Below are 25,090 nucleotides of genomic sequence, written 5' to 3' on the forward strand. Positions count from 1 at the left end.
TGTCCCAGCTAACTGCTCATTTCTAATTAGTCTGAAACAAGAAGCATGGCCTCTCAGTTCTGAGGAAATTCTTGATCCATTTAATTTCAACATCTCTTGTTCTCCAATTTTGAAGATTATTACTCACTTATTCTGGGCATAACTAAGCAAGTCCGTTACATATGTTAAGTACATCACACTCAGGGAATAAAACGGTCATGGTCAACCTTGCAGCCCAGCCCAACAAAGTTGCCGATTTTCCCCGGATCCCATGGTGGCGCTGCGGCAGCTCAGTTATTCTGACAGCAGGCGCCCTGCTTGCCCGAATTCTGTGTGGGCTGCACGGTAATGGGAACCACTTTTGAGCTGGGGGAGAAGCCGTCATCACCACGCCCTGACATCTGCCTCTGGGACACGATACGGTAGATTTCTGTGTGAGAGAGAGGCAGGATTCAAAGATCTGCATGATGGATAGTTGCCTGATAAACGTGATCTTTCAGGTGTGTTACTGACAGTGCAACAACTTCAGCTACGGTTCATTATGACGCATAGAAATGAACAGTGTAACACGGTGTGGCTGAAGTATTTCCCAGGCCAAACAAAAAACTGCAAAAAAGCAAACCACTATTTCTGCATGGCAAACCTTCGAAGTTTGACCTCAAAACACAGTTTCATTCATTCACAGGAAAAGCAGAGGATATCTGTGGCGTGGAGTTTGACGCCATCTAGAGGTTATACTTAACATAGAAATACACCCTGGAATCTCACAAAACTGTCAAGACATGTCTTATGTAAAATAGATATATATATTTTCCTTGAAAAGAAAAGAAAAAAGTATCCTGTTGTTTAGGTCACTTTTAATTAAGCAGATTCTCCCAACCCCAAACTCTCATTACTGTAATCTGACAAAATAATTATTTTATTAAAATTATTTTTAAAGTAACTATTTTTATGCTTTATTTTTGAGTGATTTTTTTTTACTGTATTACAACAAGTGAGAATTGGATTTTTCACATTACAGTTTTTTCACATATTTAAAAAAAAAAAAACTAATTTGCATGATTTTAGTAAATTATATGACAATTTTGATTTCTGGATGAACTTTATGATTCTGATTGCCTTTTTTTTCATTAGTAATTTCAAGATTTCAAGGGTAAAAACACTATATTCTGTTCTTTACCCTTATATGTCTGTTCTGTTATAAATCATAAATTAATAATATATATATAACAAAAAACAACAACAACAATTTTGATTAGATTTTGGAAAGCATTCAATTTCAATCACTTATACCACAAATGGTACATTTTAACTTTGTAACAGTGGGAAACAAATCATGTGCCTAAGCCTTTATTTTGCTGATGCATATATTGTATATTTTATGCATATTTTATTATACATAAAATAGCATACATTTAGAATGTATAAGTTGAGCAGAATTGAATGTCAGAAACGTCCAGTTAATAAAAAAAAACTAGATCACATTTCTCTCTAAAATTAAAAATTCACAACGTTTGAAAATGTTTTTTTATATACTAAATTAATATACTAAATTATGCATACATACTTTGCCATTTAAATACTATTCTTGCCATTACAGTAATGAGAATGAGAATGTTCTTAATTAAAAAATGACTGGTTCATGTTCTTCAGAGTTTTCATGAGATTCACCTCCAAAAGCTTTGTGATATTCACCCTTCTAAATGATTTGCTCAGGACTGACCTGTAAGAATGGTCTGAAAGGCAAGTTCGACATTAGAAGAGTCCAGCGCTGAGGTCTCCAGGAAAGAAAGTCCATGCTTCTCTGTAAGACACACACAAAAATATAAAAGACTTTTTAAATAAATATAGCTTCCCAAATACATTATCATAAACAAAACACAGACCAGCTAGCAAACACTATTTCTGAGATAAACAAGTAGTATGCACTATAAACAAAAAATCATTACTGCATTCAGTACTCAAGATAACTGAGAAAAAGGTTAACAGCAGGTATCACAAACCACAGCACCAGAAACACCTGTCATGGTGTATTAAAGGCAAAGTATATCTTGAATGCACTGTAATTCACTTAGGATTAAAATATTGGTCAAATGTAAAGTAAATACAACAGCATCATGGTATGAAGCTACATTTGCCAATTACCACCCTAACACAACAATGGAGATAGCAAAATAAGCAGACAGCATTGTGACTTTGTTAAATGGAATGCATTACACATGAATAATGCTAAATCAACACTGCCTAAAATAGTTGCCACATCATTTTATTACCAGTACTGCTTTAAAAGGTTACAATGTAGTGCTCAACTTCTCAGAGCCCAGAGAAATGAACATATAAATTGATTAATTCCTGACCATGTGACTAAAAATCAGAGACATTCAAACTGACCAATCAGCAACAAGACCTGAAATGTAAACAACTCAGCCAACAGACCTTGAACACTATCAGCACCATCTGAGAACCTATGAAGTTATTCCAAATGACCTTTGGCGGTTTAACAATTATTTAACGAACTCTCAACTTTAAAAGTATTCTGACTCCTTTATATAAACCTGGGTAAATTATATGAACAAGACCAGTGTTTTCAGGTGCCATTCAATACATTTGATTTGCCAGAAAAACATTACGTATAGAAAGTCTTGAATAATTAGAGTTCAAACTAGCTAATAAAGTCCTCACAACACTAACCTGCAAATGCTTTGGCTTCATCCATAGGAACGGCCCTCAGATGGCGCAGGTCACTTTTGTTCCCTACTAACATGATGACAATATTGCTATCAGCATGATCCTGCAGCTCTTTCAGCCAGCGCTCGGCGTTCTCATAGGTCAGATGCTTGGCAATGTCATACACCAGCAGGGCTCCAACAGCACCTCTGTAATACCTGTGAACACACACACAGACGTTTGAAAGATGCATTCATTATTCAGAAATTAAAGACACACAAATAACACATTTATTCCACAATCTAAGGTGCCCAATAATAGTGTGATTACCAAGGAGCATTTGGCTGGTCGTGTGAAAGAAAACTACTGTTATTAAAGTCGGTATCTTATCTGAGTGTACATCATTAGGGGCCAAACGGTGTGTTTTTATTATTATTCAAATACTTCCCACTTGATGGGAGTCTACATCCTCCCATTGTACTATACAGTAAAAAGGCAAGCTCAAATGATTAGAAATCTGGCACAATTATCCACCTTACATTTTTAACATAAGAGCAGGCACAGCCATTTTTAACTTGAATGTGCGAGGTTTACGGTGTCAGTATCGTCCAGTAATTTTAACTATGCAAAACCAATCTATATTATTTTAATTTATTATCATAATTATAAAAGCAAATGGTTTTAAAATGTACTTCACTTTGTTATTCTTCTAGGTACTTCACATATTTATTTACATGCATGTATTTATTTATATATTGTTATTATTATTTTAATAAAATATAACATTTAAAACTTTTTACACATATCTAGTCAGGGACAGAGAGTGCAAGCATGTGCATCTAACATAATTCTGTATTTTTAGCTAAGAATGAATGAATATTTCTATTCTGGTTAATGAACAGTACTTTTTGTTAACTGATTATCATATGTCTTTGAAAAAAAATAATAAAAAAAAAAACTTACTATTTTAACTATTTTGGCTTTGTTTAAAGTATTTTGAGAGTATTGTATTGTAAGAACTATTTTGGCTTTGTTTAAAGTATTGTGTGAGTATTGTATTGTAAGATCAATATCATCTATCGAGTCATGACGAAAGTGTATTTTTTACATGCCTAATATGTTTTTAACCAATAGGCCTAGAAACTAAATTTTGTTTAAAATGAGCATTAACTTAAAATGATTCTGATAATATATTTTTTCCCAAGCACATTTTAAATATTCCATACCACATCAATCTTAATAATTGTACCTGTAAAAGAAAACCTGCTTAATAATTATGCATATCTGAATATAAGCCATTTTTTTTACTTCCAGTTCTTGTTAACAACTATAGTATAAATGACTATATACAAAATTAAAAGTAGCTAAGATTGACTGACTGATTGATTGATTTGAAATTGTTGAAATGTGCTTGAAAAAAAAAAAAAAAAAAAAATACAAGAATACCGTTATGCCTATAATAATTATGCATGCACTGTAGTTTTTATATTTATTATACTATATTTTATTAATATAATTTAATTAATTTTTTATTTTATAATTACATTTTTTTTTAAATTGGTGCACAAAACAATTGGACTTCTTAAATTAGTTGATGTCTTAATAGAGTCTTTGAAGACACTTACGCTGATGTGATGGCCCTGTATCTCTCCTGTCCAGCCGTATCCCAGATCTGGGCCTTGACGGTCTTGCCCTCCACATGGATACTGCGTGTAGCAAACTCCACCCCAATGGTGCTCTTGCTCTCCAGGTTGAACTCATTGCGGGTGAAGCGAGAGAGCAGGTTACTCTTGCCCACACCCGAGTCGCCGATCAGAACCACTGCGGATGAAGAGGACACGGGTGCGTGAGATCAACCGGCTCTAATTTATGGTGCTTTTAAACGCTATTGTGTTTGCTATTGTCCCTGGAGACACAGATGACACAGAGCACTTTCAAGCAGATTGCGCTTGCAGGAACCGGCCCCCCTTCACCACACAACAGCAATTAGATTTGAATATTTCACACACAAAGGGTGCGTTTCCACAAAGCTTTTGACAATGAATGAAAAGGGCATGACTGAAGAGCAACTCCCTTTTTCACCCACACAGGTAGACTTACGAAATACTGGGAACGTCTGTGTCTCCCGCTGACAGAGGCAAACATTAAACAGATATTACTGAGAAATTACATTTACAGTTACACTACCGTTCAGGTAGTTTAGGGTCAGTATTTTTTTTTAAAGAAATTAATACTTTTATTCGGCAAGGATGTAATAATCTAATCTTTTTGTATTCCATCTATTTGTTTTCTTTTTATTTATTATACAATTAACAAAAGCAAAAAAAAGGCCTCTAACACTAGCTTGCTCTATTCTATCTTATTTTATTTATTATATAATTATAACTATATATTAAAACTTGCTACGTGTACTGTGACTTGTTACAGCACTTGCATATCATTGCTCTTTTGTTGATTTTGATTGCTTCCACATTATCCTCATTTGTAAGTCGCTTTGGTGCATCTGCTAAATGACTAAATGTAAATGTAAATGTAAGGATGCATGAAATTGACCAAAAGTGACAATACAGACATTTTTAATTTGACAAAAGATTTGTACTCCAAATAAGTGATGTTCTTTTCAATTTTATATTCATAAAAGGATCCTGAGAAAATGCATCACATTTTCCACATAAATATTAAGTAGCAAAACCTTTTAATATTGCTAATAATAATAAATGTCTCTTGAGTTGCAAATTAGGATATTAGAATGATTTCTGAAGGACCGTGTTATATTAAAGACTGGAGTAATGATTGCTAAAAATTCAGCTTTGCGTCACAGGAATAAATGACATTTTAAATATTATATTAATAAAGAAAAAAGTTATTTTAAAAATGTAATAATATTTCACAATATTACTGTTTTTAATGTATTTTTGATCAAAGTGCGGTCTTCGTGAGCAGAAGAGACAAACACAAAAATCTTAAAGTAGTGTGTGGACTGTTTTTAATCTTTTTTTTATTATTATTATTATTATTATTATTATTAAATCAGTACAGCCTAGGTGGGCATACTGTAAGGGATAAGAGGAACACTTTCATGTAAAATAATAAAAGATGCTTCAAGAACATCAAATCTCATTTATTTAGATTTTTTAATTGTGAAAGTGAATAAGATTTCAAAGCTTTTGTGGAGAGAAAGATTATTCCAGTCTATTCATCGCACAAAGATGTTGTGTGACTTCAGAAGAACACTTGGAACATGACATGAAGGTGATTTAACAATTACAATTAAAATTTTTATTCAACCTAAACCTGATATAAATTGGGTTAAATGTTGCCAACTTGTCATCATGAAAGAATGAAATCTATAACAGATGCCTCAGCTAATAATATCCGAGTTAGGCACACAGGAATGCACTTTGACAAAGACATCTGCTCGTTTTAAAGCTGGTGGACAAGACATGTTTAAAGAGCAGAGCTTGAATTGAACAGCACTGATTGATTCATGCCATGGTCAAACAGGAGGTCAAGGGCAGAACTTTGAGTAATGGAAGTGTCAAATTCATGGACATAACCACCGCAGATATCAAAGAGGTCAGATTAGTAAAAATAATATCATTAGTATTCACTTTAGTAGTCAATTACTCAAAAAGTAGGAAATTCTCAAACTTTTACATTTGATCTCCTTCAATCTTGTATAATTGGTTATATATCAAAATAGAACAAATGAATAATCTTCTGAATCAAATGAGAGTTTTTAAAACCTTCTGAATGCAAACCCATCCTGAGAAGGACCTGATTTATACAGGTCTTACCGGTTTAACTGTACTTATATTGCTGACACTATAGACGGAAAATTCAAAATCAGTTTCCACACAAATTACTTTTTTTTTTTTTCCTCACATTTTCCATTTGATAAGTGCATTAAATGTCCAAATTGTTTGTTTCCACATCATAAGTTCAAATGTATGATTAGAGACACATTAGGAGAATCCAGTTATGTTGTGCATTATATAATTAATAAAAAAATGTCACTTCAAATGTACAATTTCTATATCTTTTGCCCTGCTTATGGATTTGCCCTGTTGGAAAAGACGGTAACTGTGTTTTGGAACATGACACTTGCTTCTGTCTGACCTAAGATGATCATTAGCTTGTTGACCCGGCACCATGACCCAAAAACCAGCTTGCCCAGCCAAGGACAGTGTGAACAGCTGGTTTTTTGCTGGTCCAAGGTAGTCTCGCAGCGACTGACCAACTTGGACCTGCTTGAAACAGTAGCAGATCACAGCGCATATGTGTTTTAGAGTAGAAAAAGACGACATCCTATGCCAAGGGAGACAAGCAACACATGAAAACGATATGCAGGAGCTCATCGTAAAGTATGGAAGTGCAGTAAGTAACGTGGTACTCACCTTTAAAGAGATAGTCATACTCGTCCTCTCTACCCGTCATGGCTTTAATCTTCTTACCGGCTTATTAACAAGTCCGTGTTTTCAGATAAAGACGTTATGCTCTTCTGGAGAACCACAAGGTGCTGTTATATTTACTACGACGTCAAAGAAACTTTGTTTATGAGACGCATCAGTTGATCACGAGCGCTTCATTACTACGCGCGCTTCATGCGTTGAATCCAAAAATAAAAAATATACAAGATATTTCCTGCTGTCGACGGTTGTAGATAAAGTAATCGTTAAGAAAAACAGGTCCCGAATTCGCCAAAATTACAGCTAATCAACTTTGATACGATGTTGCTGGGCTACGTCAACCAAGTTTCGCCCTGCTGTCTCATCTTAAGGCAAACACCTACGTCATTGTGCTGAGAATTAGCCCCGCCTTTCCGATGATCTTATTGGCCAACTGTCCTGTCTAGCACACGCGTGAACCTCTGTGACCCAATGAAATGTTTAACGGGGCTTCCGTACAGGTGTGTAGTCACAGGTGTGTCTTTTGTAGTTGTCCGGCAATATATATAAGAATTAAAAATATAAGCTACAATAAAAAACGTGGTAGCTGGTTAATACTTTAGAAAAATAGCGTAAAGGAAAGCACGGGGTGAAAAAGGTGTGTTTCAGATGAGCTCTTCCACATTCCACAGCGTGACTTCACTCATGCTTTACAGAGGATGATGGGACCTGAAAATGCCACGTAGGAGGCAATGAGGAGGCAGGGCTGTGCACCATTCAGTGACTGAACTGAAAATGCCATTTAAATTCCATTTTAATTGCTGAATTTAAAATTAAATTGCATCTGTGTCACTTAAATTTTTATGGGTCTGAATTACCCATATAGATGATAGTAATCAGTGTTTGAAAAGAAAATATCACTTCAATATACATTTAATTTAATATATATTATTTCAAAAACATTTTAAAAATCTTTAAAAATAAGAACTTTTGATTAGTAGTACATAAAAAAAAGTATCTTATGCTCACGAAGGCTGCATTTATTTGATTACAATTACCATAATAATAGTAATATAAACAATATTTCATAATATTACTATTTTATGGTAATTTTAATCAAATAACTGCAGCCTTCGTGAGCATAAGAGACTTCTTTTAAAGTTCTAATTAAGAATTTAATTAATATAAATATCATAATCATAATTAACCCAACATTTATGATTGCAAAGACCCAGGTCCAATTCAAACTGGTCAAATCAATTAATATTCAAAAAGTAATCAATTGAAAGCTTATCCTTAAATTCATATTTATTATTCTGTTTATATTGAATAATGATGTTTCATAAATGTCCATAAATGTTTTGTTGTTGTTGTTAAACTGCAAACTGCACTTTGTGAAAAAACAATTCAGACATTTTCATACATATTTCTGCTTTAATTCTTATTGGAAAATGACATGCTGTATATATTTTCTTTATGTCGTGTTAACAGCAGCAACTGATAATACCTGCAGCATCAGCATTCATTTATGACTTATAAATGCTTTATATAGAGATTTTAATAGCACAAAATATTAAATTAGTGCTGATTAGTCTTAAATAATACAAATAATTTTCTTAAACATATGTGTGTGGTTTTTTCCCCAGTTATCTTCATTAGGTGTGTTGAATAAATCACATTAAAAACCAAACAGTGAAGATGAACATGCAAATCGAAAAACATGTTCTTTCCTTCATCTTACACTAATTAAAGTGAAAGTTAATTCTCCAGAATCTGTTGATCTTAATAACTTGAGTAAGATGAATAGTTTGTTGTATTCTTCATTTGTAAGTCTCTTTGGATTAAAAAAAAAAAAAAAGTCTGTTAAATGAATAAATGTGAGTTAAAAAAAAAAGATGTTGGCATGACATTTCATAAATAATACAAAGAAAAATATCCTACTGAGAGGGAAAACATTAAAATTAATTAAAATTGACATTAATCTTTGTCAAACCTGACAAACATTAAAATGTCTTTTACTTGTTACATAATATTTAACAATACAAATATGGCTATGTCAGTCAATGAAATGAATTTCCTTTTGTTTTTTTATCATACTCGTTCTTTCTTAATGATAGCTCTGCTGTACAAGCTGAATTCACAACTCCTTTGGGCCCCTTGTGAAGTCCTGGAATGTTCTTTCACAGGTTCTTACAGCAGGTCTTCTTTTCCTCCTGTGCATCATCTGCTCCAGCTTTAGGCTGAGATAATGTCACAGCATTGATAGAGCCTCGGGTCACTTCTTTGCTGCTCACCTTTTTATGGATTTCTGAAAGAAAGAGATCAAATAATGACAGCGTGATTATGATAATGAAGTGCTTACACTATTTCAAGCCTGACTGAAGAGGAGAAACCCAGAGGGCAAGGAACACATGTAAAGTACATGTAAATACGGTATGATGTGTTCAGAATAAACAGTAGCTACCAGTAAGCACAGTGTTGAACGCTGCCTCGACGTTTACTGACTCCAAAGCAGAGGTTTCCATGAACAGAAGACCATTCTTTTCTATAAAAAAGAATGATAATATGAATCTCAAGATTAACTTTGTTTGATTTTGCTAAATGATATATAATATACACACGCTAAGAGAAGTCTGTAAAAATATTGCCCAATGTACTATGAAGGAACATTCTGTTCTGATTTTTTTTAAAGGTGTTTAGCCCATCATTTGAATTATGCTTTGCATTGTGTAGTGTTTAAGGGTTTAAGGAAATGTCTGTAAATTTAACAGAAAATGTAATTTTATGCAAGGATATTATCCATTTTCTACTGATTTTTTGTTTTTGTTTTTACAGTGCAGTTTCACGGTTTAAAAAAATAGACTGGAAATGTCAAATGTACATTCATTTACATTTCTGCATGCAGCGCACTGCAAAATTCAAAATACAGATTACACACCTTCAAAGTTCCATCATATGAATACAGTGCATTGTGCCTGATTACATTTTTATTAATTTTCTTTAGAGTGAAGGTGTTTTTTCTTTTCATGACTGGACATTTATATGGTTTTTAATGTGGCTTATTTTACTGTCAGGAGAAGAATATAATATAAAAAAAATAATAATACAAAAGAATGTAATGTCAAACATAAATTTACTATCAAAAATGGTGGTAATCAAATCAACTATTTATTTCATCTTTTAAAATGTAGTCAAACAAAAATTTAGTAATTCCTTTCATTATTAATAAATAAAAGTATATTTATTTTTAATTAAAACATGGATGATGCAATTTAATCTTCCTTAAAAGTAATGTTTAATAAATGTTATTATTATTATTATTATTATTATTATTAGTATTACTACTACTACTACTTTAAGAAGTACACTCTACTGTGCAATAATAATAAATAATTTCATAATTTCAAGTTAGAAATAATATTTATTGTGGCAGGTTGTAGTGAAAACCTTTGCGTTTCTGTGTGTTTTAATAAATTGTATTATTATTATTATTATTATTATTATTAATGTTGATGTTGTTGCCATTATTATTACTTGGAGAAGTAAATGCTACTGTTCAATAGTAATATATTTGTTATCATTTCTTCAAGTTAGGCCGAACTTTTATTTTGAAGGGTTGTCATGAAGGCTTTTGGGTTTCTCTGTGAATTTTGCGTAAGCCTGTATAATATAATAAACTGTCTTCAGTAATGACCTGCAAAGTCCTTGGCGTCCTCTGATGGAACAGATCGCACTGCTGACAGGTCCGTTTTATTGCCCACAAGCATCACTACGATATGTGGATCTGCGTGATCATAGAGCTCCTTTAGCCAGCGCTCAGCACTTTCATACGTCAAGTGCTTTGAAATGTCATAGACTAGCAGAGCTCCAACCGCTCCTCGATAATATCTGAGATACAGGAAAACAGATCAGATCAAATCAGATGACTCCATTTACTTCCTTTTTTTTTAAATGAACAGAACACTGTAATAAAAGATTATGTCATAAGCAAGATTACACAATGAAGATGGTTTAAAACAACAGGTGAGAAATTAATTGAATAGCAATAGGTGGTGAAACATGATGCGTTACATTTTTCTCAATTTGCAAAAGAATAGATGAATGACAATTTACATACAATCAAAAATGTATTTGCATCCAAACATATTCGGAATATGAGCAAACTGCTTAAAGGGACAGCTCACCTAAAATTCTGTCATTCTGTGAAATTTGGTTCAATTAAAATATATGTCATTATCTCCTCACCAGACTGCTCTGGACCATACATTGGAAGCCAATTTTGTTTCTAGTTTTTGATAAATTTATATTTTTGCATTAGATTGATTATTATTACAAAATATTTCTAAATGTATTTTTGAACATTCTATTCAGTAAAGAATAATGAATTTTTTTTATCCTGGTGTCAATTATGATAATAATAAGAAATGTTTCTTGAGAAGCAAATCAGCATATTAGAATGACTTCTGAAGGATCATGTGACACTGAAGACTGCAGTAATGATGCTGAAAATTCAGCTTTGCATCACAGGAATAAATTACATTTTAAAATATATTCAAATAGAAAACAGTTAGTTTAATTTGCAATAATATTTCACAATATTACTGTATTTATAATTAAATAAAATGCAGCCTTGGTGAGCAGAAGAGACGTTTTTTCAAAAACATTAAAAAAAAAAAAAACATTTAAATCACACCTACTCCAACAGTAGTATTTGTAATGTACATAAGAACTGAAAATAATTAACTACAGTAAAATAAATCAAATCAAATATTTATTTATTTTTATTTAAGCTCACACCTATGGTCACCGTTCCCTTGTTTCCACAGAAACAAGAAAACTCAACATGATACTGTGTAATTGACATAATTGTCATTTTTGAGGAACTATGGGCATATTTGCTTGTTTAGCACCACCATTTCAATGTTATAACATGTCAAACTCACGCAGAAGTGATGGCCCGGTACCGCTCCAGTCCGGCTGTGTCCCAGATCTGAGCTTTGATGGTCAGGCCATTTAGCTGCACAGTTCTTGTACTGAACTCCACTCCGATGGTCGTCCGGCTGTCATGATTAAACTCATTCTTGGTGAACCGTGACAGCAAGTTGCTTTTGCCAACGCCAGATTCTCCAATAAGAACCACTGCAACAAAATGCATATGAGTGCATATGAGTCTGGAAAAACCACCAACCCAGACTTGAGTCATGCCAATCATCTGGAAACAACAACCATGAATGTCACAACCCTGTGATGAAGGGGGGCCAAAAGCATTCTCTTGGCACAGCTTAAGCATTTGTGACAGATCCCATGATTTTTTTTTTTGCAACACCACTGCTTGGTGTATTAAGCAACATTAACTTGTGTAAAATCAACGATTAGTTGTGGATTAAAATACCAGCCAGTAACAAACTCATGATGTAATTCATTACAATGTCATGTTTGTTGTCTTGGACTTTTGTGGCAAGTAACTCTTCAACAACAAGTGCAACATTAAGAGGCAAAACATGTACTATACAATCACAAATCTGCATCCTTATTACGAAATTGTCTTGTTCGTTAAATCATGAGACAGCAGCAGGTCTGATCCTCGTATTATTCTGTCAAAACAAACCAACACTGGATGAACAGTATGTCCCAGTATAGCACTCCTTATGAAAACCCAGCTAATTGTAGGTGTAAACAAAAATGACTCAAACATGTCAAGAGTAAAATCAACACTCCACCCATGCAGGACTATTTTGACATTTCTGGGATTGGAGTTCATTTATCATATTATGTTAGGAGAAATGGCAGTTATAGACATAAAAAGGAAAAAAAAAAACAGTAAGAAAACAAGAAACATACAAGGTTTAAGCAGAAGCCTTTAAGAAATATTAAAGGAATAGTTCACCCAAAAATGAATATTTGCAGAAAAGGTACTCAGACAATCCAAGATGTAGATGAGTTTGTTTCCTCATCGCAGCAAATTTGGAGAAATTTTAGCATTACATCACTTGCTCACCAATGGATCATCTGCAGTGAATGGGTGCCGTCAGAATGAGAGTCCAAACAGCTGATAAAAAAATTACAATAATCCACAAGGAATCCACACCGCAAGTGAGCAAGTGATGTAATGCTACGTTTCTCCAAATCTGTTAAGATGGAGAAACCATCTATCCAACATCTTGGATGACCTTTGTTTTTTGGCAAACTATTCCTTTAATTAACTCATTTACATCTGTGTGTAATTTCAGATTAAACCATCAGCACAGGTGATACACATATTAAAGCTGGCCCTTCATCATTATCTTGCATGTTTTAAATTGTTACTCTTAAAAGACTTCCTGTTCTTATTGCTTCAGTTCAACTGTTATGAAACCAACACATAATGCAGGTCATTTTAAAAAGTCGTTGTGGTTTGGTGTTGTTTGAGGACTGCTCTAGCGGATCTGTTTCACAATGGGCTTTAACAGATACAACTATTTCCCCTCCCATACTGAGTAACCTTGTGTAAACAAAACCTTGTTGTCATGGAAATCAGATTTCAACTAACCTATATGACTCAATTTCTCTACTCTAAACCCAGCTGCTTTATATATTGCTCTATAACTGTTTTCTTTTTTAATGTCTATATAGACCAACCATTACTCTACAACTACTGCAAACAGTGAAATGAATGCTTGCAGATCACTAAACATCATCTAATAGTGTTTAAAGCTCCATCAGAGATTGTTTAATGTGTATGACAACTCCATCAAAAAAGTGTCAAATCTTACCTTTGAAAACAAAGTTGTAGGCCTCATCAGACCCCATTTTGTCAGTCCTATAAGCAGATCTTCCTTCACTAATCTAGATTAGTGCTGCATGAGTCAAAATCCCAACCAATTCCAAGGAAAACCAAGAATGAAAGTTCCTCCTCTATGCTACAGCGGCTGACCTGAAAGAGCAGAGAAACAGCAAGAAGTACAAATGAAATCCCACCGTTTATGGTGGACAGTTCAGTTGTTTGTACAAGGAACTAGCCCTGTTATTTAGCCTGGCAGTTCCGCTATCAAATGTGCCGTACCTGGGGAAAGGTGGGCGTGACTTTTGGTGCGCTCAAGTCAGGTCAAACAGGTAGGGCGAGCGCAGGTGCAGTCATATGAAACTGGGTGCAATAGTGCACCTGTTCAGCCAATGAAACGATGCCATACACACCATATGCAACCAATCGCTTTTTTAAAGCAATTTCTCCCAAGATCAGGAAGGCATTTGCTATGGAAGAGCCCCTCCCATGGTGCATATTTTGGATTACACGGTGACATTATTGAGTTTCTGTAAGTTTTATGAAGATAAATTTAAGACTTCTTAAGACCAAGTAAACAAAATATAAGGAATAAATAGAATGGAAGACAAAAAAATCATTATGGTCTCTAAATGTGAATTATTTAAGCTTATGACTCAGGAAATAACTTTTACTGTACCTTCTGATCACGCTACAAAAAAAAGTGATGCTCTTTATCAGTATTTTTGTCTATTTTCCAGTACAAATGTCTAAAGATTCTTAAACCAAGATGCATTTACTTTAGATGCAAAATCACATAAAACAGGAAATCTTGTTTTCTGAGAAATGGATCAAAATGAAGTGTGTTTATGATTTAAATTAGAACAAATATCTGCAACTTCTTCATACCCCATTGACAGATACTTGTTCTAAGCATAAACTTAGAAAACAAGACTTCATATCTTTTTGCATCTTAAGTAAATGTATCTTGATTTAATGATGTTTAGATATTTGTACTGGAAAACAAGACAAAAACAAAGGAATTTTATTTATTTTTTTACATTGCATGCAACAATTAATGTTTTAAGAGTTTCTGAATTCGACTTTCTTCTCTGATTTAAGATATTTATGGCCTTAATTTGCAATAGTGTGACTTTAGATCTATTTAAAAATGCAGAAACCCTGATTAACAAAGTGATAAAGTGATATTTCATCTTCAGATACATTTTTTTATACATTGTATTATTTTGGTTCAATTAATATTATTCTAGACATAATTAATAAAAGCATACATTTCTTGTGTTTTAAAAGGTAAAACAACAACATGTAACAAAAAGAGAAATTTATTTCATATTGTTGACACTAGACAGTCTTATCACTGACTGCCAAAATCCTGAGACATAAAGAAAAGATAATAAAAAGGGAAAATGCAGTTCAAATATAATTATTAATGTTTATGCAAAGCATTATTTTGGGTCTAATAGCCACACAATTTGATATAGCAATCATACTGAGTATGCAAATAAATAAAGCCATAGATAATATATTATGAAGGCCAAGATCTTCAGAAGTTTCTGTTACAATGTACACAAATACACAAAAGCACATCCTATGACGCCGCCACTTGTGTCAGTGGTTCCTCGAGGTACTGCACTAAAGCTTCAGCCTGTGAACATAACAAACACAGTTACTATGATTGTTCATGAAAATACATAATTAAGAGTAATTAAGAGCTATTATATACACCAAATCTCACCTTGGCTTTAAGCATCCCAAAGCCTACTGTTTCCTTGGCATACATGCAAAGCAACAAGTTTGCAACACGTGTAATGGCCACCCTGCCCTCCTATAATGACAGAGAAAATGCAGCACATTGTAAAGACGAGTGCAGAACAATACAATAGTTCATCATGTTAGTATTATTTCTAGCATGGTGTAATTAAAAAAAAAAAAAAGAGCACATATATTTGGTAAATCCAGAAACGGCCTATAGCATCTGCTATGCTGAATTTGTGCATATCTTGTATAATGCATATGTTATTGCATATATCAAAGATCAGTCTTCACAATCATTTACTATAACCCTACTATACAATGACATTCCTACCATACAATCCATCAGGATGAATTTCAGTTTGTCCTCATTAAAGGCCTGGTGTCCATTTTTGTCGTAAGCTGCCCAGATGTTGCTGGCAATGGCTGCGGTGACTCTTGCATCAGTGTCTCCATATCCAGAATACGCCAATAGAGAGCCTTCATTATTCAATAACCTAAAATAAAAAACACACACACGAAAAAATTAATAAAAAAAAAAAAAAAGCATCTACATGAATTGAACATAAATTCATAAACAACTCATACTTTGACCTGTAAAGTGGCCAAATAAACTAAAACCAATATCAAATGAGAATCTGAAACAACAACAAAATAAATTATCTGAACTAATTTCACTTTTCTTCATGATTCATTTGCACAAAATACACTAGTACATTAAAAGTGAACCGATATTTTGGCGTTTCCTGTGTGGATGTATGAAGTCAGTTCTCCTCGAGTTCACACAGATAAACATTAAATTTATTGTTGTGTAATGTTTGTGCTTTAAAGTGATGTATGTAATATATTCATTTAAAATAATGGGATTTGATTTGATCTAATAACAAAGATATTCCGCTATTTCTAAATATAGTTTGTCAATCACGTTTGAAGCTACTATATAAATATGACATTTTTAATGATTTAACATGCATTAAGCAAAGCTCAAACGCAACAAAATACCTCACTATTAACTCAAGAGAGCATGTTGATAACATAAATGTAACGCATATTATAGTTTATCAATTTATCTGCCAGCTAAAGCTACTGATAAGAACAAAGACTGAATTTTATATACTCACAGCGTGCTTTGTACGCCACTAGTGTTTGCTTGACTGAGCACTTGTGTTAATGCTTTAGGGCGCAACATAATTTCAAGGAAAACGGCAATAATACTAATACGTTTAAAATGTACGCGAGATTATAGCAACAACTTCCAGCAACCCAACAAGAACATCAGCTGACTTCTAACTTCCGCGCTGGTGGTTCATGGGAAATGTAGTGTCACGGCCCTGCCTACAAACTACAAAAACGTGGCCTACATCAAAACTGAACGTAACATGGATGACTTGTTTGTTTTTCGGGTCATTAATAAAACAAAAGAACGACGAAACCAACTAAAGTTTTTTTCTTCTTATATACTGGAGATTTATAAATGCTTTATTAAATAGAGAATAATGGCAGTACTTCTGTTTTGTCGGTCTGACACGGATTCAACCGTACAAACAGCTCATGTCGTTTAAGATAGCGTGCACTTTAACTGTTAATTTTTTTAACAACTGTTAATTTTTTAACGGTTAAATGGCTATAATTGCATGTAAAATGAAATAAAATAAAAATACTTTTGAGACTTCACAACCCTTCGTTTTGACTTTTGGGAGGTGAGGGCAACAAACCCTTATGTTAAAATTGTATGGGTATTATTACTGACGAATATCTGAACTTCAATCTTCAACTGGTTCACCCTCATTAAGTCACAACCTGGCTACAATATACTGTACATATGCACTCTTAAATACAAATATCCTTTATTGGCTTACTTGGTTCCATGAAGAACCTTTAACATCCACAGAACTTTTCCAATGCACTAATGGTTATTTTTGAAAAAAGGTTCTTTAAATTATTGAAACGTTCTTTACACCAAGAAAAAAAAAGGCATTTAAGAATTATCTTTGAGGAACCCAAAACAGTTCTTTTATATCTGACTTCACCCTTTATGAACCTGGATTTTTAAGAGTCTATGATTTCCAGACTTTAAATGAAGTTACATAACTGTTTTAAAGAATTGTTTATGGTAATTGCACCCACAAAAAGCAAATGTTACAGCTAAGCATAACAAAATCAAAATTCACTAAAAGATTCACCATGTTTCCAATCTTGGAAATCACATGTCAGATTTTCAGTTCTCATATTGTTTTAAGTAAATTAACAAGAAATTCGATTTTTTTTTTAAGTTAAGACATCTACCTAAAGCAATCCTAATGTCTAAAGCTTTGTGATTGTGAAATTAAATGGTTATATAACAAGAACAAGAACAAATGACTTGTGCGTGACCTCCACATTAATTAGACAATAATTAAAAATATTGCAGTTAGAAGAAGAGAATGATCATGCAATACTTTTTAAACTTAAAAAGTAAAATTGCAAGGTGTCAACGCAGCCCAACATTGCAAATAAAAAATAACAAAAAAAAATAAAATAAAAAAAACATTGGATTTAAGACAAAACCAGATGCTAGAAGGAACTACAAACCCCAATGAATGTTGGTATCTGTAATGTAATTCAAGTAGAATAGAGTGGATTATGGACGTGCAGCAAAAAAAAAGTTAAACATTTTAAATTCACAATAAAACTGTTCGTTCCATTAGACAGCTATTGGTTAGCACTGAGAGAAGCTAGCATTACTATCATGCTGTAACCCGTTGTTTTTTTTGTTTTTTTTTGCCAGATCAACTTGAGGAGGATGTATCCAGTACACAATACAAGCGTGTTCCAGGCACTAGAATACTTCTATGTCAAAGCATAAAGATATGGTCGAAACAAATGGTGTCTGCGTTCGCCACTGCTTGTTAAGCTGAGAAATATTTTATTGATGCTTTGTTACAACCTTCCCCATATGACAAGCCTTTACGGTCAATTCATGTACACTCCTCACAAAGGCAAACGACTAAAGAGATGACTGAATATCTTTTCCAAATCTCATCTCCAAAACTCATTCCTTTCTAAAATAGCTGAAGTGTAAGCAATCAGAGTCAAGGTGTTATAGTGATCCAACATGTTCATGTCTATTAGATTTCGATTAACACATCAAAATGTCAAGGAACGCTCAAATCAACGTCAACTGAGGAGGGTGGAAGGGGAGTAAAGGGTAAGCTCTACGTTTCTGCAATAAATACTGGTTTGATCAGGCATGAATTAGGAGAAACAGAGAGAAATTAAGAAACCAAGCATTTTCACAGAAGACAAGAATCCCTCTGGGCCTCGGAATTCAAGCGTATGGATTTTATTCCCCTAACCACTGAGTAGTGCCTCAGGTGAGTGTGTTCTAATTGTAAGGAATGGTAACTTGGTAAGCTTTGTCCCATCTTACTAGTGATGAGGGGTTAGTGTGATGTCATTCCACAGCGATTCTGGTTTGTTTTTTTGATGTTGTTCAAGGAAACAAATTTGAAACCCTCATTGCTTTTTGATTCACAGATTGACTGATCGAAGCAAAAAAAAAAAAAAACACGATTGGAGTAATTGGAATTCTGTCTATGTGGGGCTTGTCAGATTTTATGTGATGAGGACTATGTTTGCTTCTTGTCTCCCTTCGCACGCTCTCAGTTGATGGAATTAGGAAGGCTGAGAGCCGAGCAGTCTTTCGATGGCGGCGTTGATGTCGCCCCCAGTGGCAATGAGAGCCTGAAGGTTGGCTTCCCTGTTGATGAAGCCCATGGCACTCAGCTGCTCCAGCTGTTGCTGGAAACGCACTTCCGGAGTCTGAGTCTGCAAAGCGAGGTGAAAAGAAGTGAGCACAATCAAATATACACAGCATACTCAGTGATTCAGCTTTCAAAATGTTGCACATTTTAAAGTCTGCTCCAGTCCATTTTCAGTGTCTAACCTGAACGGAGTAAAAAGTCTCTGCACACTTGTATCTGGACTCGAAACCTCTTTTCAGTTCAGTCACAATGATTTTAGAGATGCCAAACAATTAGAATATAATAATTATTATTATTAAACTCACCTTGCTTTGAAACACTTAGCACAACAGACTATACACTTAATTAAATCACAGCCTTTTGCAATTAGGGCACTATTGTGCATTTGATTTCAGTTCATTAGACATTACAAGTTATTACGAGAACGTAAAAATATTTGTTTCATTATGAAACTGTGCCAGGACAGATTAGATTATAGCAGGCCACCAGAATACAGGCAATTAATGGGAAACACTAATAATGTTATTAACAACCACCAAAAAAAATAAATAAATAAATAAAAAAACTTAAGTACCGATGCATTCCCTCCAGCAAACATCTGTAGCATCTGTTGCATGAGCTGCTGCTGGGCAGTGTTTGTTCCAGCAACTGTGGTGGGAACGGGGACGGGGGTGGGGACGGGGGTGGGGGTGGGGGCGGGGCTGGGGCCTGGCCTGAGGGCAGAGGGTTCTCAGGAGTCACATTCACCCCTGTGGGCAGTGGGGCACCAGGAATACCAGCAGCCATCCCACCAGGTATCAGACTAGAAAGAGACAAAATCACATTTAATTGGTAAGGTGCAGATATTGCCACACCGTTTGTTTAGATTATGGGGTCTGTCAAAATGTACATAACTGGAATAAAAATAAAACCCATTTAATAAGCATGTGTGCTCTAATCTAGAGGAAGCTGCATTTATTTGACGACAAAGCCAAGAGGGAAATAACTAATAGAAAGAGGATGTGTTCTTTAGGGTTTTTCACTCTGCAGAGAACAAAGTAACTAAGCGATATAAAAAATAAATAAATAAAAAACTTAAAGTTATCCATTTCAGTACATCAACTTTTCAGTGCTACTTAATATTTTTGTGGAAAACATGATATATCACCATTCAAAAGTGAATATATAAAAAATATTTAAAAATATATATATATAAAAATATATATATTTGTAAAAATATTAAATAATAAAATAAAAACTATTAAAAAAAAAGTGGAACTGGAAGTGCACCTGGGCATGAGACCAGGGGCTTCGGTTTGAAGGGTTTGCAGTCCCTCCTGGATCTGCATTAGGGCTCGCATGGCTCGAGGATTTGTCATGACAGAAAGGGATTCTGGGTTCTGCATCTGCAAGTGAGTCAGGAAAACAAGTCAGTTAGCAAATAAAAGCAAATGAAACCTATACCCCATAGACATAATCTACAACAATGCCAACTGGACACACCTGCTGTAGAAATACAGGTAACTGCTGTCTCATTTGCTCCTGCAGCTGTGGATTTCCGGCAAAGAGAGGGTTGTTCATCAACACCTGTAAAAATGTTTAGATTTAGAACATAACAGATCATTATAGTAAATTAAAAGTTCTTTGAATGATGGTCTTGCTACCTGTGAGGCAATATCAGGATTCTGGGCCAGGGACTGCATCATAGTGCGCATATAAGGAGCAGAAAGCATGTTCTGCATAAGCTGAGGGTTCTCAGAGATCTGTTGCATTAAGCTTTGCATGCCAGGACTGTTGAACATACCTAAAAGCAAACCACAATAGATTAGATAGCTAGATAGATAGATTCACTTTTTAACGCCATGCCAGCATCAAGGCTATTTTGATAGACAGATAGATAGATTCTACTACAACATATCCTCAATAAAATTCATGGACCTGGTTTTAAAATTAAAGCCAAATGTTTGCATAAAAGACCATTACCGTTTCCAAGGCTAGAGGAGCTGATGCCCAGAGGGTTGGACACACTGGGTGTGGTTGAGCTTGTGGTGGAGCTGGTGGTGGTAGCCGTCCCAGAGGTGGTGGTGGCAGCAGTGTCAGGGGGACCCCAGGGATTTGGCAGGGGCTCTCGGTTTTCTGTCCTGGAGGGCTGTGTTCCAGAGTTATCAGCATTTCCACCCAATGCCGAGAAGGGGTTATTTCCAAACTGTTCAGATGATGCAATATAGCATTTAATGTTGCCATTTCATATGAGTGTTAAGGCTTCACGGTGAATTTGACAAATTCAATAATATTTTAGGTGAAAACCTTTTATTTATTTTTTAATGAAAATTACATTATTTTCAAATTAAAATATATTTTTAAAATCAATTAATTTATCTGACCTGTTCACGTGCAGCACTAAACATGGGCTCTTGAATATCTGTGTACATCCTCCGAAGAGCATTATAACCCCCGGGAATACTCTCGAGGTTGCTAAGCGCCCGGTCCTGGTTACGCATCATCTCTTGCATCATGGCTGGGTTTCGTGCCAACTCCATTGTCTTGACAAGCAAGAAAGTTAATAAAAAATATCAGTTCCTTAAATAATGCAATAAAGCAAATGCACACTTTTTAGATGTGCAAGACAGAATAAAGAACTTTCTGAAGACAAAATATAACTGCACATAAGCATATATGCATTTTATTATTGCAAACAAATCAAGCAAAATATCTTCTAGTACATATCCAATAACATACCTGTCTCATAAGCTCTGGGTTGTTAAGCATGTGTGAAATCTCTGGGTTGCGCTCCATCAGTTGCTGCATCTGTGGGTTGGCCACTATCATCTGCCTCATCAGGTCAGGGTTGGACATCATGCTCTGCACAAGCGGGTTCTCCATGATCTGAGACAGCATCTCAGGGTTGGACATGAGCTGTCGCTGCATCTGCTGCTGAAGCTCCATGAAGTTGGCAGATCCCATACCGAGGTTAGCCAGGCCCGACAGGTCACCAAACCCAGCTGAAAACATACAATGAGAACCAGCGTAAGACAAAAGCCAAATAAAATAACAGAACTTTCTTAAAAAGAACATAATACTATATTAGGTTTCTCAACATTTGCCTTTTAAACAATTATTTTTAGAAAAGGAACTAATTCAGATTAAAAAAAAAAAATTAAAAAAAAATCAGCCAGTAAACTGAAAAAGTGCTACATTGTAAGATATTGTAAAATCACATTGGGAAATAAGGAAACCACAATATAAACAAACTTCAACTTTATACAGTATATATCATTAAAAGTTAGCAATGTGTTAGGAAGTTCCATGATAACTAAACGCAAAACTGATTTCTTGGGGTCTGATTTCTGATTTCTTGCATCCAACCCATTCAATCCGCCAACCTCCTATGTTAAAAACATGGCCTTTTTTAATCTAAGATTTCATGGCATTTTACGTTCATTTAGTCGTGGCGTCCATTGTAATGGACATGAAAAAATACCAATAAAAACACGAGTTATCAAAATTAATAACAACGGGCTGACATCTCATATAAACAAACTCAAAACATTACTCACCTAGTATATTGGGTGGCTGTGTCGGGGTTGGGGACGGCCCACTGCCCTGGGGTGTGCCCAGGTTGCCGGCCGGGCTGGAGTTAGCGCTTCCAGCGGTGTTGTCCTGCGATGGTCCAGGGCCAGAAGAGGCAGAAGTCTGCGAACTACCACCACCTGAAGCCCTACAAACACAAAACCCTCTAAAATGTAAGCCATCCATAATGCACAGGCATTATCCTACAACACATTATGGATTTACATGTGAAAATACCAGTTATGTTTTGACCCTCAAAGCAGGTCTTCTTACTTTTGTGCTGTTTTGATGACCAGGTGAACCGTGAGTCCGTCTTTAATGCCATGCTGGCCGAGCGTGTCTCCGTCCTTCAGGATCTTACCGGCAAAAATCAGAACCAACTGGTCCTGCTTTGCCTTAAATCTTTTGGAGATTTCCTCTTTAAACTGTTAAGACGACAAAACATGCGGGTTATGATGTCACACGTGAAATCAGATCAATATAACTTAACTTTTGTGCAACACCACAGTCCCTTTTATTAAACCTGATCTCGTAAACATCAACATTAACCAGCAACTGGTCAGACGTACTAACATAAACACTGCTAGCACCACCTTTAAAAGAAATGCTATCTAACACGTTCTTTAATTTATCCATATAGTCTTGAAGTCAATACAAAGCAAAACAGAAAGAGCGCGACCAAAGATGACAGACTAGAATCTTCTACCCGAGCAGGCCGTTTCTTTAACGAGAACAGCGAGTTAGAAAACCTCACTTTACAAGCGTCTTAAAAGACAAAAAACAAGGAATAAGATGCCCAAAATAACCTCATTTAAGTAACAGAAAGAGTGGAAGTCATTCTAAATATCCCCTGCGACGATTTTCGGCTTTGGACTGTTCGTCGTCAATCGTTAGCTCTCCGGCTAAAGCTGTTAGCCACTGGTGTAACGAACGCCCGGGTGATACAAACAACACGAAACCGCAAAAAAATCACCTGTGCGACAGATGAATCCTCGGCGATGGCTATTTCTTCTTTATCCTTCGGTGTTTTGACGGTGACCTTAATGATAGTCGCGCTAGCAGCGGCATTTTCCTCAGTGTTCGTCTCCACGGCAGGATCCGTGCCGCTATTCTCCGCCATCTTTACTCTTCTTTTACTTCATTACATCATCGCACCAACAAGCAGCGGGGAAAAGCGCTACAAACGCCGATTGTTCCACAGCGCCCTCTGGTAGTGTGGAGTGTCATCGACTTCACTTACTGCTCTCACTGTATGAAATGACTCAAGGGACGGAAGTTCTAAACTGCCATGCATTATTATAATTTTTTTTTTCTTTCTTGTCTTCTCGTGATCACGACTTAATTTTCTCTGATCTCTACATAACGAGTTGTTTTCTCGTGAGCACGACTTAATTGTCTCGTGATCTCGACATAACAAAAGTTGTTTTCTCGTTATCCCGACTTAATTTTCTCGTGATTTCGACATTACAAAAATGGTTCTTTTGACAATGATTGTTTGATTTTTAAAACTTTAAATATAAATATAATTATAAAATGTAAATATTTTTATAAATAAAAATCTATCTCTAGCACTCCCTAACTCTAGCACTCTCTATTCTAATTTTATTTTATCTATCTGTCTTCTTTTTATTTAAAAACCCCCCACACATTTGACCCTCTATCAATTGCATATTTATTATCTAACTGCTCGCTTTTCTTGTCAAACTAACTAACTTTCTTTTTTCTATTCTATCTACTTGTTTCTTGTTAAAAAATAAATAAATAAAAAACACTAGGTTTCTTTTTTCTATATTCTATCTACTCGTTTTCTTTAAAAAAAAACACAACCCTTTTTATGGCTAACCAAGACTTGTAATAGCACCGGTTTTTTTTACTTAATATTGATAGTAGAAAAATGAGAAAACGGCGCCTATTTTCGTTTTTTCGTTTATTCAGAGAAGCGCAAAAACAAGATTTTGGCTCGATTCTGATTTTTTGGTTCACGGGGTAGAAAACGGATAAACGACTTCAAAATTCGTTTTCCCCTTGTGGGCGGTCATGATACGCCCCTTTCTGCCGATTGGTCAACCAAATCTGAACCCGTGACGTCATCAGTCTTTCCTCTGTTCCGTTCAAGAAAAATAGTAGTCCTCTGCTGCTGTATCAGTATACCGATTCTTAAACTGTACGGGGCAGGTCCTAGATCGGGCTTTCTTCTGTGCAAACTAAGCGTTTTACAGAAATATTTATTTCAGAAATTTTAATCAGCACCA

General features: G+C 35.0%; 4 protein-coding genes across 5 annotated transcripts; all 4 read right to left on the reverse strand.

Annotated features, from left to right (window-relative positions):
• Positions 1-65: 65 nt before the first annotated feature.
• rab11al (RAB11a, member RAS oncogene family, like) lies at positions 66-7,461 on the reverse strand. The gene is made up of 5 exons (XM_058746629.1): positions 7,044-7,461; positions 4,272-4,467; positions 2,671-2,864; positions 1,703-1,783; positions 66-409 (listed from the first exon to the last, which is right to left on the reverse strand). The coding sequence occupies exons 1-5, from the start codon at positions 7,081-7,083 to the stop codon at positions 270-272; spliced, it is 651 nt and encodes a 216-aa protein (XP_058602612.1). The 5' UTR covers positions 7,084-7,461; the 3' UTR covers positions 66-269.
• Positions 7,462-8,877: 1,416 nt separating this feature from the next.
• Positions 8,878-14,475, reverse strand: rab25b (RAB25, member RAS oncogene family b). 2 transcript variants are annotated; one of them, XM_058746598.1, is made up of 6 exons: positions 14,077-14,475; positions 13,787-13,947; positions 11,978-12,173; positions 10,729-10,922; positions 9,499-9,579; positions 8,878-9,342 (listed from the first exon to the last, which is right to left on the reverse strand). In XM_058746598.1, the coding sequence occupies exons 2-6, from the start codon at positions 13,821-13,823 to the stop codon at positions 9,215-9,217; spliced, it is 636 nt and encodes a 211-aa protein (XP_058602581.1). In that variant the 5' UTR covers positions 13,824-13,947; positions 14,077-14,475; the 3' UTR covers positions 8,878-9,214. The 2 variants fall into 2 exon arrangements, with proteins under 2 accessions (XP_058602581.1, XP_058602580.1); XM_058746597.1 differs by lacking the exon at positions 14,077-14,475 and having other exon boundaries at positions 13,787-14,066.
• Positions 14,476-15,100: 625 nt separating this feature from the next.
• Positions 15,101-16,884, reverse strand: lamtor2 (late endosomal/lysosomal adaptor, MAPK and MTOR activator 2). Its single transcript, XM_058746599.1, has 4 exons — positions 16,668-16,884; positions 15,881-16,043; positions 15,530-15,619; positions 15,101-15,439 (listed from the first exon to the last, which is right to left on the reverse strand). Exons 1-4 carry the CDS (start codon positions 16,733-16,735, stop codon positions 15,383-15,385), a joined length of 378 nt encoding a protein of 125 aa, XP_058602582.1. The 5' UTR covers positions 16,736-16,884; the 3' UTR covers positions 15,101-15,382.
• A 754-nt stretch (positions 16,885-17,638) lies between these two features.
• ubqln4 (ubiquilin 4) lies at positions 17,639-24,002 on the reverse strand. Its single transcript, XM_058746596.1, is given in 12 exon segments — positions 17,639-19,353; positions 19,864-19,998; positions 20,001-20,091; positions 20,559-20,674; positions 20,772-20,855; positions 20,933-21,072; positions 21,252-21,474; positions 21,653-21,811; positions 22,008-22,270; positions 22,826-22,986; positions 23,112-23,263; positions 23,812-24,002. Coding segments are annotated over 12 exon segments (1,824 nt in total). The 5' UTR covers positions 23,959-24,002; the 3' UTR covers positions 17,639-19,200.
• Positions 24,003-25,090: the final 1,088 nt, after the last annotated feature.

This window comes from Onychostoma macrolepis, chromosome 16 (genome assembly GCF_012432095.1).
Source record: "Onychostoma macrolepis isolate SWU-2019 chromosome 16, ASM1243209v1, whole genome shotgun sequence".
NCBI lineage: Eukaryota > Metazoa > Chordata > Actinopteri > Cypriniformes > Cyprinidae > Onychostoma > Onychostoma macrolepis.

Coding starts and splice junctions, on each gene's coding strand:
- rab25b (XM_058746598.1), bottom strand. CDS start 13,823: ATGGGGTCTGATGAGGCCTACAACTTTGTTTTCAAAG. Junction 12,174..13,786: donor CTACAACTTTGTTTTCAAAG/GTAAGATTTGAC, acceptor ATTTTGTTGCAG/TGGTTCTTATTGGAGAATCT. Junction 9,343..9,498: donor GTTCAACACTGTGCTTACTG/GTAGCTACTGTT, acceptor TCTTTCTTTCAG/AAATCCATAAAAAGGTGAGC.
- rab11al (XM_058746629.1), bottom strand. CDS start 7,083: ATGACGGGTAGAGAGGACGAGTATGACTATCTCTTTAAAG. Junction 4,468..7,043: donor GTATGACTATCTCTTTAAAG/GTGAGTACCACG, acceptor CTTCATCCGCAG/TGGTTCTGATCGGCGACTCG. Junction 1,784..2,670: donor TGAAGCCAAAGCATTTGCAG/GTTAGTGTTGTG, acceptor TGTGTCTTACAG/AGAAGCATGGACTTTCTTTC.
- lamtor2 (XM_058746599.1), bottom strand. CDS start 16,735: ATGTTGCGCCCTAAAGCATTAACACAAGTGCTCAGTCAAGCAAACACT. Junction 16,044..16,667: donor AGTGGCGTACAAAGCACGCT/GTGAGTATATAA, acceptor TTTTTATTTTAG/GTTATTGAATAATGAAGGCT. Junction 15,440..15,529: donor TTGGGATGCTTAAAGCCAAG/GTGAGATTTGGT, acceptor TTATGTTCACAG/GCTGAAGCTTTAGTGCAGTA.